General features: G+C 40.6%; 1 protein-coding gene across 8 annotated transcripts in view; it reads right to left on the bottom strand.

The window, feature by feature from the left end:
* Window positions 1-211: 211 nt before the first annotated feature.
* trim36 (tripartite motif containing 36) overlaps window positions 212-15,099 on the bottom strand; it is a 32,303-nt gene continuing 17,415 nt past the window's right edge. For all 8 annotated transcript variants that reach the window (XM_086206350.1, XM_086206343.1, XM_086206347.1 and 5 more), the window contains 9 exons: window positions 14,843-14,938; window positions 14,022-14,159; window positions 13,753-13,868; window positions 12,725-12,846; window positions 6,763-6,880; window positions 6,468-6,673; window positions 4,095-4,278; window positions 3,143-3,256; window positions 212-2,437 (listed from right to left, as the gene is read on the bottom strand). In XM_086206350.1, the coding sequence (XP_086062476.1) occupies window positions 2,068-2,437; window positions 3,143-3,256; window positions 4,095-4,278; window positions 6,468-6,673; window positions 6,763-6,880; window positions 12,725-12,846; window positions 13,753-13,868; window positions 14,022-14,159; window positions 14,843-14,938 (1,464 nt within the window). In that variant the 3' untranslated portion in view covers window positions 212-2,067. The remainder of the gene's footprint in view (window positions 2,438-3,142; window positions 3,257-4,094; window positions 4,279-6,467; window positions 6,674-6,762; window positions 6,881-12,724; window positions 12,847-13,752; window positions 13,869-14,021; window positions 14,160-14,842; window positions 14,939-15,099) is intronic.

Here is a 15,099-nt window from a genome sequence, read left to right as displayed (position 1 = left end):
GTAGTTAAAAAGGAATAGTTTTCAGAATGGAAGTTTAACTGTTAACCTGCCCGTCCAGTTCTTAAATGCATAGATGCGTTTTAAATTTAAACAGTCAATTATGTCGCACAGGAAACAGGATTCAGGTTTGTATCCTCTCAGGTTTGGAGGGGAAATGGCAACATCAGTTAAACTATAAACAATAATTCTTTGAAAGACTGCGGAAACTTCGTCCAGCTATACGCACCTCGATTTTATTATACGTTAGGAACAAAAATACACAATGTGCCCCACATTTGACAGTCTAACACCATTTAAAATGAGTTTTTAAAAAAAAGCAGAGAAATAAGGAGGAAAAGGTTGCCAGTACCATTTTAAAAACACTCTTAACAAAAGGAATCTCACCAAAAGTGATACACACCTCTCTTTCAGGTCCAACACCAAATAATAATATTTAAAAGGTACATTATTCCACAGAAAATAATGTAATCCAGATTAATATGTACATGGGAGTTCAAACTAAACAATTCGAGTGATCAGCTTATTACCTGAAGTGAAAAAAAAGGCAGACATGTTTTCTTTTTACAAATGAAGCTGTAAATCAAACCGCGTATGTTTCTGTGAGGAAAGGTACAGTAGTTAAGGTTTTCCAGGCTGGACAGATAGAGGTAGGTAGCTTTGGAACCTGAGAAAACACACAGATTACCATAACCCTCCAGAAATCTCAACATACATGAATGTATGGACAAACCCATGTGCAGGCACATAAGCAGTAAATCTATACAAAACACTCAATGTGATTTCCCAGTGAACCTTCTGGTGTGCTCTCTTGGACTGAAAACCAGTGAAACTCTTAAATGTGCATCTCCAGTGGACAAACTCAGTCACATACTGGCCTGCTACACTTGCTGCACTGATTGAACTGTAGTTTTGAAATGAAAAATGCAAGGTGTTATAGCACTTTTTGAAAGACCCTGAAAAACTGTGTTTTTTTTGTTGTTGTTGTTGTGTGGTAAAAGGCTGCTTGAGTATTGTGTTGCACTTATGTCAGCACCAGAACCAACAGGCTTTGGCTGTTAGTGATGTAGGATAACAGCAGCAGCTAACTACAAGCATTAGTCTGGAAAGGTTTGTATGAAGTCACATTCAGTGCTGCGTAACAGACGAGCGAGTACACAGTGAGACCTACGCCAGGGTGAAGATTAGTGTAACACTGATCGCTGTTTATATCTACATTTAGTGAAGAAGTAAACTAGACAGTGATCAAATTGTGATAGTGTAAACTTAACATGTGAGGCTTGATTCATCATACTGTGCTAAACAGCTTAAAAGAAGTGTGACAAGAAAGAAAAGTGTTTTCTGTGATTAAGTAAAAAGTGAATAGGTAAATAACGCGCACATTGAATCAGAACAACTGTTTCCCAACACATACAAGTGACTAAAATATGCTCATACAGTATTTATGCTCAGTTTTTCCCACAATGCATGTGCAATGACGCACCAGTATCTGCTTGCCAGAGCAAAATAAGTGAACCATGTCCTTGGAGGGGGAAAAAAAAAGAAAGACAAAAGGCACAAGAGGCGCTAGCTTTAAAAGTAGCTACAAGGCTCTCAGGTCCACCACAACTACAACTAAAACTATTGTGCTACATAGAGTCAAACAAAAAAATCACCCAATTAAGTGAGTTATAACTACTCATATCTATAAACATAATCCAAGCGAAACAGGAAGAATTAAGCTCAGAAGGTGTTTCATATAAAAACAAAGATTTAAAATGGTTAACGTTGTAGCTAAATCAACTACATTAACAGCTGATCGAGGCTGGCCATTAAATCCAAGTCAAATATAATAAAGAGACTTTGGTATGGAGAGAAGACCTTTGAACTCTAGGTGGGTGCTAATATTCATGTGTCATTTTCATCGTACATACCAGCTCTAGCTACACCAGTTGCTAGCAGAGATCACATTTTCACATTTCTGGACTAAAGGCTGTGATCTCGTCTGCCTCATCTGGCTGGTTTGGATTGTTATCACCCTGTCAATAAAACCTGCTCTTCCAAGAACAATGCAGGAGATTCCTTCTCTCCTCAGAATGTCAGCCTCTTGGCGGTGATGAACTCCTCCAGTTGAACCTTGCCGCTGCCCATGAGGCCAAAAGCTGGATACATCGTTCCCGAACAATCCACCTGCCTCTCGTAAAGGCACCTCATGGTGTCGGCATCAAAGAAATATACCCGGCATGCCTCATAATCTAGGCAGATACCCAAGCGTTGCGGCATAGGAAGCACACGGTTTCCAGCGTCACCAGACTGTGCGCTTGCAGAGGAAACGGAAGAGGATGACGAAGCCTTGGGGATGAACAGTTTGCCCATGCCCAGAGTGAGGAGGGTGAAAGGCTGCGAGAGCTCATAGCAGGTGTCCTCACTGCCGCTGTCATGTCCGCTGTCGTGGTCGTACCTGGTCAACAGCACAAAGCAGAGATCTCTAGAATTAATGGACAAAATTGTTAAGTGCTTTGGACTTGGCTTATTAAATTGACTTTTTTTAGTGTGATCCAACAATTAAAAGCCCAAGGCAAATTTATTTTTATAGCCCTGTTCAGAAACAGGCCAATTCAGAATGCTTCACAGGGGCACAGAAATACAACAGAACATTAAGAAGACATTCAATATAAATTAGTGTAATCAATAAAAATCTGGCCTGAAGAAAGATGTCGCTAGTTGAACTAAAACATGCCCACAATTTCCTTCTCAGTAGAAAAAAATAAAGCACAGACATTTAAATGATTGATTAATGCAGTCAGGTGTTAGTTGTGCATACATTATGTAATTCCTTTAGAATTAAAGTGCATTTGACTAAAAATGTGCTTCTTTACATACTTTTACTTGAGCTGATCCAAGCAGAGAGAAAAGTAGGCCTTGTCTGGGAATAAGCTCTTTACCAGTTAAGAAGACAGAGTCTCTTACATCACAGGATTAGGTGTGACTCAACACACTTATCACTCTCCTGAGACTGTGTGAGTCTGTTGCAGTCAGGTATGACAAGGTTAAGATACACACAGTCCCTACAGCTGAGACTCAGCTGCACCACATGCCCTTTGATTATGGACAACGTGTTAAGGGTGGCCCGCTGTTGTAAATGCCGACACGTGCCGTTACCCACCGTGGGCTACTGGTATCTCTTGGATTGTGAAACCATTCAAGCAGCTTCGAGTCTGAGGCCACTCCCACTTTGACCACGTAGGAGTAGGGTTCCACCTTGAAGGCCCAGTAGTGTCTGGAAAACAAACAAAACAAGTCCACTTTTTAAGACACTACTCTAGTTTAAATGACATTATGGAAGCAAAGTTTTATGACTTTACACTGTGAAATGCAGCATAATCTGAGAACCACACCCACCAAGGGAGGGGAATGTGCACGCAACCAAAAGTGAAAATGCAGAAGACTACAATTAATGGCTCCGTCAATCTTAAAACATTTAACCAGATTGTAATGATTATTAGCTGTTAGAATGCTAAGCATTGCTAGGCGACTCTACTGTCGTAGCTTGACTTATTGAATTGTATGACATCTGCATACAGGGTGTCAGACTGACGCACAGTTTTCACATCAACAATAGTCAAGTGGATGTGTCACATCTACGCCTCCAGCACAGGGTTTTCTCTCCTGAAAGGCCGAGTGTCCTTGGGTGTTTTGAAAGGTGCAAACATAAATAAAAATTCTATTATCAGCATTTCTGTTGGGCAGCTTATAAAAACTGTCCTGAGTTCTTTAACTATGTTGGTAGTTCATCCCACCACATAGCAGCTTTGAGGGATTTTCTGGTTCTTCAAGGCTTCTCATTATGAGTTTCATCAGCTAGCTAAGTAATACAATGCTGTTTACTCACCACAATGTGAATGGGACATAAATGCACTCTGTCAGATTCCATTTATTCCATTAATCATCGTGAAAATTCATTTAATAGAGACAAAGAAGCAGAAGATGCATCTGAATGAATAACATTTGATTATTGGAGCAATCAGATAAGATAAGTTCCATCTTTGCTTGCTCTAGACTGGGAGATCTTAATTTCAACTGCCTGCCATCATAAGCATAACTTGTTTGTGGCCTACCTTCCCTGAGAGATGCCCGTGTCCCCTATGATGTAATCCAGTCCGATGTAGCTGCCCGTCTGCACACGATCTGCAGCAAGGAGGAAGGCCATGCCTGCTACACTCTCCACGGTGTCCCGGCGTTTGTTCAGAATGAGGCGCTCTGTGCTGAAGCCACATTTGTCGCTAAACAGGAAGTTAAAAGCTGTGTGTGAAGAGAGAGGAGCAAAGTGAGCCAGAAGTTAGATGATGAAACTAATTTAAATAGTTAAGAGGGAGAAGAAAAACAAGTGTAAGAAAAGAAGGATTGTATGTGTAAGCACATAAATCATGACAGTCAAAGTGGCTCGGTAAAATGGGTTTTGAACTGTAAGTGATGAAAACGTACACATGAGGGCGCTATTATACAGCGCCTTCAAATACTCAACATTTACCCTATGGGGCACTACAGCTTATGTGCATTTGTATTCCTCATCTGGAGACAATTAAATGTTTTTTTCTATAAATAGTTTATGGGTCATTATTGCCATATTCTGGGACACATAAATCGACATGATTATGCTGGTTCATTCAACCATCTCATGCAATCTGGGGAAGACCACTTAATATGCATGTTTAAGAGGAGACCCAACAACTAGGGCATGATAATGTTATGAGTTTAAGTCTGCCTGCAGGGACAACAGGGCTGTAACAGTGCGCTGTCATGTTGCAGTTGAATGCACTGAAGCTGATGGTCATTAGCCAAAATACAAATCCAAACTGATCCAAAAGTAGCATATAAAGTGTTACAAAGAAGGACTTAATGGCTTGATAATTCTGCATTACTGGGTAAACACAAGCTAGTATTTCTCCAATACTAGAATTTGAATTTACACATATGTATTCACTGGTTTCAGACTGATTCAATAAATCATCTCAGTAGCAGTAGTTGTAGTTGGCTGAAAGTTATGACTGGTCTTAACAGAAAATACTAGTTTCATCAATACTGCTAATGACATGCTTTGATATTGTGTATTACCTCTACATTCCATAAAAGAAGCATAACATGAATCATTGACGTGGCATGCAACTGACTAATGAAAACCATCTTCAATATCACATTTTATCAAGTAGTCAACTTCATAAAAACAGCAGCGTTTTACGCGAATGCTGATTTTACAACAATGTCTCAACTACCTAACTTTCTTGACAATGGGTTCATTAGCCAGGAAAACAGGACTCATTATGTATGCGTGTTCAACAGGCTGTGAGGGACCTAATGCCGTTCTCCCGACAAACAATGAAGGCTGGCAAAAGTCCAAGTCCTCACATGTTGTAACGTCTTTATTGTCAGTAAGAGAGTCTGGCTGCAAAATGACTAGCAGTGTGTGTATGTGTGTGTTTGTCCTCTGCGTTTGACCCTGGCATGAAATTCCACCTCATTACTGATGGACAGTGAATCCGCTCCCTTCGACCTACACGAACCACAGAGCACAGGAATGTGGATGTTCCAATCACAACACGAATGATGAGCTTTGCACACAAATCAAAGCTCAGTCACAACAGAATGATGTGTCATGTTCGCATGTGCAACGGACTAGTTTGATGCTTGCCATGGTGGTGAAAAGTGCTCTGGAAATTAGGGAATTGCTCCAGAAAAATCTCCTTGTAATCCTCAGTAAAGCAGTCTGGAGCACTGAGAATATGAAACTGTCAAGCAGAATATGAATCAAAGTGAGGTCCCTGACTGGGCGGATAAGACATGAATCCAAGTTTAGCAGATGGTGGAGATGATGATGGTTTCTAATGAATTCCACCTTGCGTCTGTCAGGCCGGTTTACAATGCCAGCAGCAGATGTCAATAGAGCTTTCTTTTCCAAGAATTCACGACATACAACATCCCTATACCCCCCCCCCCCCACACACACACACACACACACCTTCAGTCATCTGAAACACAAAGACCATCACTACATCAAACTAAAACACCACTCTGCTTCACTAACTATTGTACACACTGAATCAGAAAGTAGAATATAAACACTGGTGCAGCTGTCATCTGGTGATCTTCCTGAAATCCAACAATTCAAAATACTTCCATTCACCATGGTGAGAAGTAAAGGGGATAGAACAGCTTAGCCACTGCTCTGGTTGAAATCTGCCAAAATAACAGAGGTTGGGAGGTTAAGCTTGTACATAATGACATTTTGTGGATTAATTAATGCACTTAGCGTCAACTGCAATAACACAGCTCAGATCTTTTAAGTGGCTGAAGGAAAAAATGCAGTCATGAGCAATTCCACTTTTTTATAATCAACAGTTGGAATCAAGAACTTGGTAAGCACCCCTTTCCTTTCACATTTACCAAGGCCACCCACCCACACACCCACACAAAACAAGGTCTCTCAGATTTACCGGGTGCAGGTGGTGTATGGAAGGTGACCTCAGGGCTGTAGGGGCTGAACATGGAATTCCGGCAGCTTCTGACCCTGAAGGCATACAAGCTGTCAGGGTCCAGATCACACACCACAGTGCTAGGACCAAACACCCTGTCTGTGGCCCTCCACACCCCGCTGTCCTCTCCGTCTTCCTGGGATGCGGATTGGCTTGGTTGACCGAGTCTATAGAGACAGAGCATCTTGTCAGTTAATCTAAACAAGCATTAGTCTTGCATTGTCAGGTTGGGTTGTTGTTTTTTTTGCACCTTTACCTGCGGTACTCAAGAATGTGGTGGTCAGTGGGAAGGTGGTCATCAGACAGCCTCCAGCAGATTGTGGCCTCATTATAGACTCTGCTTTGGGAGAGGTCAATCATAGGAGGATCTGGGACTAGGGAGGAAGATAATCAAGGGCAGTTACGACCAGTTAGAATTAACTTTTTTATCAATTCAGTCAGACAGTGAGGAAGTAAGCCAACAACATGGGCCAGAGAGTCCGAACAAGACAAGAAAATACATGTGGTGATACGCAAGATGTCACAGATCTGATGGTTAATCTACCACCAGCAAAGCTCCAGTAAAATCTTTTTGTGTCTTAATCATGCGAAGTGCTGTACTTCAGCTCAATAACAGAAGAAGCCATGTAAGAGTGGCCAGGAACAGGACTATCCAGGAACAGGACTATCCACCTTGGACAGTGGACTGTCTTGCATAATGAAGATGGTTAAGAGGCTTTCACATCCAGACTAACTGCCAGGAAATGAACTCTGTAAAAGCACCCACCACCACCACTCTCCCACTTAACTCCTTCAATTTCTGTTTAACATGGCTACTTCTGATCCCTTCAGTCCACTTGCCCCTCCTTCATTTCACTTTTGCACCCTTTTCTCTCTTCCCATTGGGGAAGCATCGACACGCCACACTTTAGTTTCATCTGTACACGGCCCACTTCCATCCCTCCTTTAATCCACAGCAACCACTTTGCGATGATTCTTCCTAACATTTACATTTCTCACAAACTAAAGCTCTTTTTTCTCCTCAAGAAGCAGAATCACATTACTCCAAACCATGTAGGTCACCATCTTGCTCTGAAAACATCAAAGTGTGTTCTTCCCCCCAGCCTCTCATTTAGAAAGTGTCTGTTCCTCACTCCTCTTTATACTCTCTCTATCCTTCGACCTTCCCAATCCCTCTCCTAAATCAGTTTCCCCCTTTATACAGATTCCCCTCATCGCTCAGTGTCACTGCTGCCACGGAGCTTTCTGATCCTCCAAAGTCACTTGGTTAATCCTATACTGCTCTTCGAAGTCTCCCAGACAAGCTCACATTCATGAGCTTTCGTCCCCTTTTGACCATTTAATGAACCATGAATTTTCATGTGTTAATTGGTAGCATCCATCCATCCATCTACTAGTCATAACTGGAGAGGAACAACAGATATTGCATTGCAGTTTTATCCCTTCAAAAAGACACATCTTAATGTGATGCATGGACTCAAATTTGTGTTTTACCTAATTAAATGTAGCCTAATTAATACTGTTTTCCATTTTTTGTTTGTACCAAATTTAAAGAGATTCCCTCAAGTTGTTTTTGAGATATTACGTTAAGGAGAATGGAACAAGTCTGGGACAAAGTCAGAGATGGTGGGCTTCCCTTTAAAGTTTTGAATGAGAGGCCCCACCTTAAATTAGTGTTGTTTCTGAATGCATATATAGGCTCTTTATTATGTTTTGCACAACTTCAGAGTACACCAACTCCATGAAAATTGTCTGTCTTGAGTCAATGGTTAGTTTCAGACTCTTGGAAAGTGGAAGAAAGTAATGGTCTGTATAATCCTGCCAAAACGACTTCTATCTTTAACCAAATTACATTCATTTCAGCTGTATGATGGCATTCTTATAGCTTAAATTATATTCTTTCACCTCTATTCTTCGAGCCCCCCTGTGGAGGCCCACCTCACACTTTGAAAAACTCTGATCTAGACGTTACTCATTCCTTCCCTCTAAATGCCTCCAACACCTTGCCTTGTCTCATTTAAGATTGTAACCCAGAAAAATGCAGTATTCAAGGCAACTGAGATCACAAACAGGCATACCAACAGCTACATAAACAAAACAGACTTCATATTTTCACCTGTTTGCAACAGATGGACCAACAGGCAAAGATGAAATGGGGCAGGCAGCCATCCAACACAGCAGGCAGCACGTCCCCAGCGTTCAGAGTCTCAGAGAAAAACAACACTATTGATCACATACGGCCGAGGCCGCTGCCAGACTGACAGGACTACGGCCAAGTCGCACTGCAGGGAGCAGCTTTGTCTCGCTTCAGTCCTCATTCCTCTACTGCCTCGACAAGTGTTACGAGACTCAACCCGTCATTTCTTTTACTCGTCAGTATTTAGGAGAGGAAATGTATTGAATTGAACTTGACTTTAAGTGAAAACAATAAAGAGACACACTGTTCTCATTCCAAGATTCTGTGGAAACTCTGATTTGAAATGGACCACAAATCGACATTTGCACTGGACAAAAAGGTCTTTCACTGTCCTGAGAGGCAAAGCATGGGCTCAAAACCCTGTAAGGCCAGAACCAGGTTAGTAGGCACAAATATGCCATTACTCAAGAGATGACTCCCAAACTTCAAAACCCAATATTATTTGTCAATATGCAACAATAAAATGGCTAGGATTAATATTCAGGAGTTGACATTTGAGATTATGAATAATAGGGTTAAAATACTTCATGAAACAACGAACTTGTAAGATGGCTTAGGGGCCCTATCCAGGGATACTGCAGTCACTCTTCACTGCTGCATCAAATTACCACAGTATATTATGGCCCCAGCAGCTTCTTTTCTCCCTTTGAGCTCAGCCTAAAAGCACCATTAAATCTCTGTGACAACATGGATAAAAGATGCTCTTCATTTTATCCGCCACCCAAATGCTGCACTTTCTCCAAAGGATCCAGCAGTGATATGTTTGATAACTGTTGTTGTCCTCTTCAAAAGCTATAGTATCCGAAAATGTTTTTCCTTTTTGTTTAGATGGCCAGCCAGTTTGTTACCTTTACTCACATTTCAGTATTACATTTCCTCATATTTCAGAGTGTTTGCTAAGTCTTCTAAATGTTTTGTACAATATGCTGTAGCGGGGTTTTGGTTGCATTTCATGAGTAATCCCATGTGTTACTTTTTTTTTTTTTTTTTAATGTATTTTCTGCCCTAATAAACTCATGTGCCCAGCTTGGTAATTGGAGACAAGTGTTTACCATCTGTAAATAGAACAGTTGTTCCCAATTTGTAGTCCTGTTCCCCACTGAATCATTCAAACTCCTGCTATGTAGCTCCTTTACCACTATACCACCACCAGCGGCTAAGCTAACAACACAAACATTAATGGCAGCTCTGTCAGACACTGTAGGAGAAGCCCTTGTGTAACGCATCCTCGGACAGCGTCTGCTGCTCTAATAAGCACGAGGAGAGATTGTTTCAACCATTTCTCCATATTTAAGCAGGATTGGCAACATAATACCATTTTCTTAGTATGTGTTTTTGTTTTACCTCCAGCCACCAAGTCAGTAATTCGATGTTTTACAATCAAAAATCAAGATTAAAAGATCATCCAAATTGAGATAGAAAAATAAAATCAATGAAAAATGAAAATCAGAGCCATATCTAAAAGCACAACAGTGCCTCTAAAAATAATATGGATGTCTTGGTCAAAATTTAAAAATCAACAATACTGTCCCTTTAATAGTTTGTCTTAGTAGGTCTCTGACCAGCTCTTGACTGTATATGCAAGTGTTAAAAAGTGTGTAAAATAATGATTAAAGATGTAAAAGTTTTAAATAATTGTGATACTGTTTTGAAGACAAACTGCCAAGTTCTACCTTTAAATATTGTTTTTTTTCTTGAACAAAGTATTCTGATAAAGGAACGGGGCTGAAATCAGTCAGAGAGAACATGTTCTAGTTCTGGTGGCTGGCAGCATCCAAGCTAAATCTCACATTACTGATTTGAAACATGCTAACAGAATAGCTTAGCAGTGTAGAAACAAAAGCCCACAGCTTCTAACTTATGTCCCCCTCAGCTTTGTCTGTCACTAACGGCCTGTCAGGCAGCTGTCAGCTGTTCAGTTGCATCCACTTGAGCGATAACGGCTCTGAGCCAGAGACCTCAGCTGTGTTCGCCATGTCAGCAATGTTCAATTTTTTTTTTGAAATGCAAACATCTGGAAGCACAGCTGATACTCAAGACTACAGTTTTTACTTGAAACTGACCAGTGTGCCATTCTTAAGAGGTTGCTCTTACTTTTTAATATACCCTTCAACACCAGTCAGCTGACATAAGCCATGACTACACCTGACCTGTCACCATCTGCAACAATCACACACGTTGTAAATGCCTTTGTCTGCCTTGTGTCCAAACTGACAACAAGGCCTTGGCCAAATGTCTGAAACTGTCACTCAATGGAAAAAGGTCTGTGTAGAGCTCTCATATCCATGTCAGGGCTCTAACAGTCCTGTAATTATGTAACTAGGGCAGGAATGCAAGTGTGGAGGAGGCAGTGTAAATATACTCTGCAAATATTAATCTAAATATGCCAAACTGGACTAAATCAGAATATTTCGTGGGTCATGATTTGTCAAATTTGGAAGTTCCTCATGTTTAGCAAGTTTGAGGAGACAAAATTCCCTCAAAAGAATGGAATGGAAACCACAGACCTTTGGAGTCCCTCGGAGATGTGCATTTGGGCTTCATATCTTTGTTGCCTAAATAATTGTTTTTAAGAATGACACAATCTGATGAATCTCTTTGCAGACAATGAAAACCTTTTTGAATTTTCCTGAGGACACTGACATCTTCGAAATTATCTCCATAGCTTTGGCAACTTGTGAGTTTTATGGTTGCTAAAATTAAATCCAGACACAAAAAAAAAATTACACACTGGGATGTTAAAATAAATCAATGATGTGCACACAAATTTGGCAGGTAGAAAAGTTGACATTCAACTGGTTAAACATAGGATAGTTTGTGCATTTAAAAATCTGATATGCAGTTATCAGCAAAACTACTGATTCTAAACAAGTACTTTGTATTGTGGTATTGTACTGCTTGGGGTTGGAGTCTCTTGAGTTGGACTTCAAACATTTTAATACATTTAAATGAATAATTTGCTCGTAAGAATATAAAAATACATCTTAAATAAACAGGTATTACATATTTTAGCATGATAACATACATAGACAACCACGTGACAACGACCAAGCAGAGTTTTGACAAAATTTTGCAAAGGTTGCTGCAATCCTATTGCTTTAAGATCCTTGTTCAAACATGCTGACACGTAAAGCACCGATGACACCTCTCATCACTTCCTTATCTAGACATGTTTGGAACCTGACAATTGTCAGCAGTTTTGATCTTTGCTCCACTGATCATTGTCTTCTTACTGATTTGTTTCGTACTGTATTTTAGACACGCCATCTACTTTTATCAAGGAATGAAATAGATTCTGCTCTGAGATTCTGGAAATAAATGCAAGGCTGAGATTGAAATTTTAAGATAGAGCTAATTTGGTGAAATGCAGATTAAATGTTACAACACCGAGCACAGACATTCCCTGTTGGTGGACCGTCAGTATGCTATAACTATGCTACCCCCCCCCCCCGAGAACAATGCTTCTTACTCATCAAATTTGAATAAGCAAACAAAGCTAAAATGTGCATCTTTTCTAAAGCAGAGAAACCACTGATCTGTCCGTCAAAGACCAAGCCTTTATAGCAGGCCAGAAAAAAAATCCTCAGCTAAACTGGATGAACGAGCGCAGAACCAGATATGCTCGCAAGGGCTCTCTGAGGACAGATGACCTTTGACCTCTTAGAACAGCCCAGTTCACGGGGCTGTGCATGTGATGGTTGGATGATGACAAACAGCTTATTCTGACAATCCTGTCAAACAGACTTGACTTCTTTTTCTTCACTTGCTTTCTGAGAGTTGTCACACAAGTGTTGACGCAGTATACAATGTAGACTGTGTCAAAACTTTTCATGAGATGAAGTTCACGTATACACAATATACATGAACTTCAATGTCAGAGGCAGAGAACTTATTTCATGCCATGACTGAGTGGCCGCTTTATTCAGTCAGATTTTCATTGCAGCCTGTTTGTTCACACATGTATCTTCAACAAACAGTTCTGTTCATCGGCCAGCATCTACACGACATAAATTCCACGTACCTCCACCAAAGCACATCTCTTTGAGTAGAGCCTCTTCTCTGGATGTGTCCAGTACGAACTCATCAAAGCAGGGGTCAGCAGAAGGGTGGAAAGTCCTGAGGGACTCCGTCGCCTTCTGGATTCTAAAATTACACATGCATGAAAAAGACATAATTTAAGAATGCCACACTGAAAATGTGTTTCCTCAATTATGCGTTTCTTTAATTATAGTCAATCATATTTCTGGTCTGTCGATATAGGGTTAACGAATTTGTGTCTGTAGTTAATGTTTCTTTCTTTTTCTTGAAAAAGGGGCTTAAATATCCAGACTGAGTCAACAGATGAAACTCTCCCGGCTACAGTATCATGCTCAAGAGTGAAAAGGTTCCCCAATTAACCAAAGTTGTTAATGGAGATCAATTAGCCTGCTTAGAGCAGGAGATCCTTCCACACACTACTGCTCAAGCAATTCCTTAAATGCCCTTCACTACCCTCTGTACATGGATGGAGCTTTGCCTGTTTTCCCAGCTGACACACTCCAGTCACCCAAACACTATCAGACTGAGGCTCTCAACACTGGAATAAACAAACCAAATTGTGACATCCATTCAGAACCAGGAAGCTACGTAAATGTCACAACTTAAATGAATCATGACCGACTTCCATAAGGAGCTTGTGAAATAATTACATGCAACTTGTTGTGAACTTTCATCAGGTGATCTATGAATCAGCTGCTTCATTATGCACAGTGGGCTGTAAATAACCATAACAGTCACGCCCCAGCTTCTTGTTTTTGGGTTCAAAACAACATGTCGTTCTGATGCTGAACATTTGCCATTATTAAATCAATGACGTTACTGATCTCTCCTTACTAATTTTAGACCTCAAATGACAATGACTTCACCTCCGCAGATCAGATGAATAAATCTGAATTTTGTAGTAATTTTTGCATTGGCCAAGAGCCGCTAAGAATAGGTTTCTAGTGTGACAAACACTTTTTTAATCTTCAAAAGGAAATTAATGATTCCATCAATAATAAACTGATGTACCTGACATGCAGCTGCTTCGCGGTCTGAACAAAGCAGGACTGATCGGTCTCTTTCAGCACCTCCTGAGCGTAGCCCACCAGACCACTGTTCTCCAGCATGCCCTGGTACTCCTCAACCTGCAAATATTATAAAAAAGAATTTAAATTGAGCATTTTTGTTATTTACATAATTAAAACAGAAGGTAAACTGAACAGAATTTTCAAAAACAACAAAGCAGAATGGGAAAGGAAATACAAATGATGTTCAGTTCCTTCAATGCACAAATATACCTGGGTTTTAAGTTGGTCAAGGCGTCGGTTGCGAGACTGCTCAATTGATCGTAACATCTCTGATTTCCTCTCCTGCAGGGTCTCAAACAAGCGCTCAAAATGCTCGTTAGCTTGACGCTCTGCTAGCTGGCCATTTTCCTACAACAATAAAAGACTCGTTAATTTTTGGCAAAAGAAATTTATACATTCTTCCCTGGAGTCAGAGGTGTCATCTACAGAGAGGTCAGAGTCCTGAGTCAACAACATCATCAGAGATGTGTTCATTGGCATTGTTTCCCAACCTAACAGAAAAAAAACAATGAGAGCGCAGGAGCAGTTTTTCTTGTACAAACACAATTAAGCAACATTATGACATTCATCTCATTAAAAAGTTTGCTTGCCAAAGGCAGTTGTCCTCCTTGAAACCCCACCTAGTCAGGTTTTGCATCAAGATAAAAGAGGAGCAACCTCAGAGGCTGACAACCAAACACGTGGGATGGAAACCAGTTGGCAAATACTTAGTTTCATTGTTTGTGTGTTTAAAATACTGTTTGTTTCTACGTATAAGGAAGCTCATTAAGCAAATGGCTCTTCCACCTTAACAGACTGGCAAGTTATATAAAGATGCCTTTACCTCAAGAAACGTCAAGCTGAGGCATTAATAGACTGCCTCACATCATTAAATAGTTTAAGATATGCTGATTCATTTGATGATGTTCTTCTTGGGGTGATTTTTGTGGATGGCACAGCAGCTTGGTATCAGGATGGAAGAAGCAATCCTAATTGAAACTGAAGAGGTCAAAAAGATCTCCCAGACGGTTGCTGGTTGTCAAAGCTCTTACCTCAGTCTGACTGATGAGTTCTTCAAGTTCAGTAATCTGAGTCCTGACCTGGTCCTCTTTGCTGATGAGGTAATGGATACTTTTGGCCAGCTTCTCCTGAGAGGAGAGACGATGATCAGCCACAAAGACATCGTAAAGTCTACAACAATACAGCTGCTCTTGACTGCTCAATGTACAACTACTGCTGCTTTCAGCTGTCTCCATCAACACAGCAACAAAAGACATAAATCGATGATGCCGTGTAGTAGCGCAAGATC

This window comes from Aulostomus chinensis, chromosome 6, assembly GCF_037954235.1.
Source record: "Aulostomus chinensis isolate RoL2024-O1b breed Wild chromosome 6, RoL_Achi_v1.0, whole genome shotgun sequence".
In the NCBI taxonomy this organism is placed as follows: domain Eukaryota; kingdom Metazoa; phylum Chordata; class Actinopteri; order Syngnathiformes; family Aulostomidae; genus Aulostomus; species Aulostomus chinensis.
The sequence above is the reverse complement of the archived record's forward strand: the minus strand, read 5'-3'. Positions and strand labels throughout refer to the sequence as shown.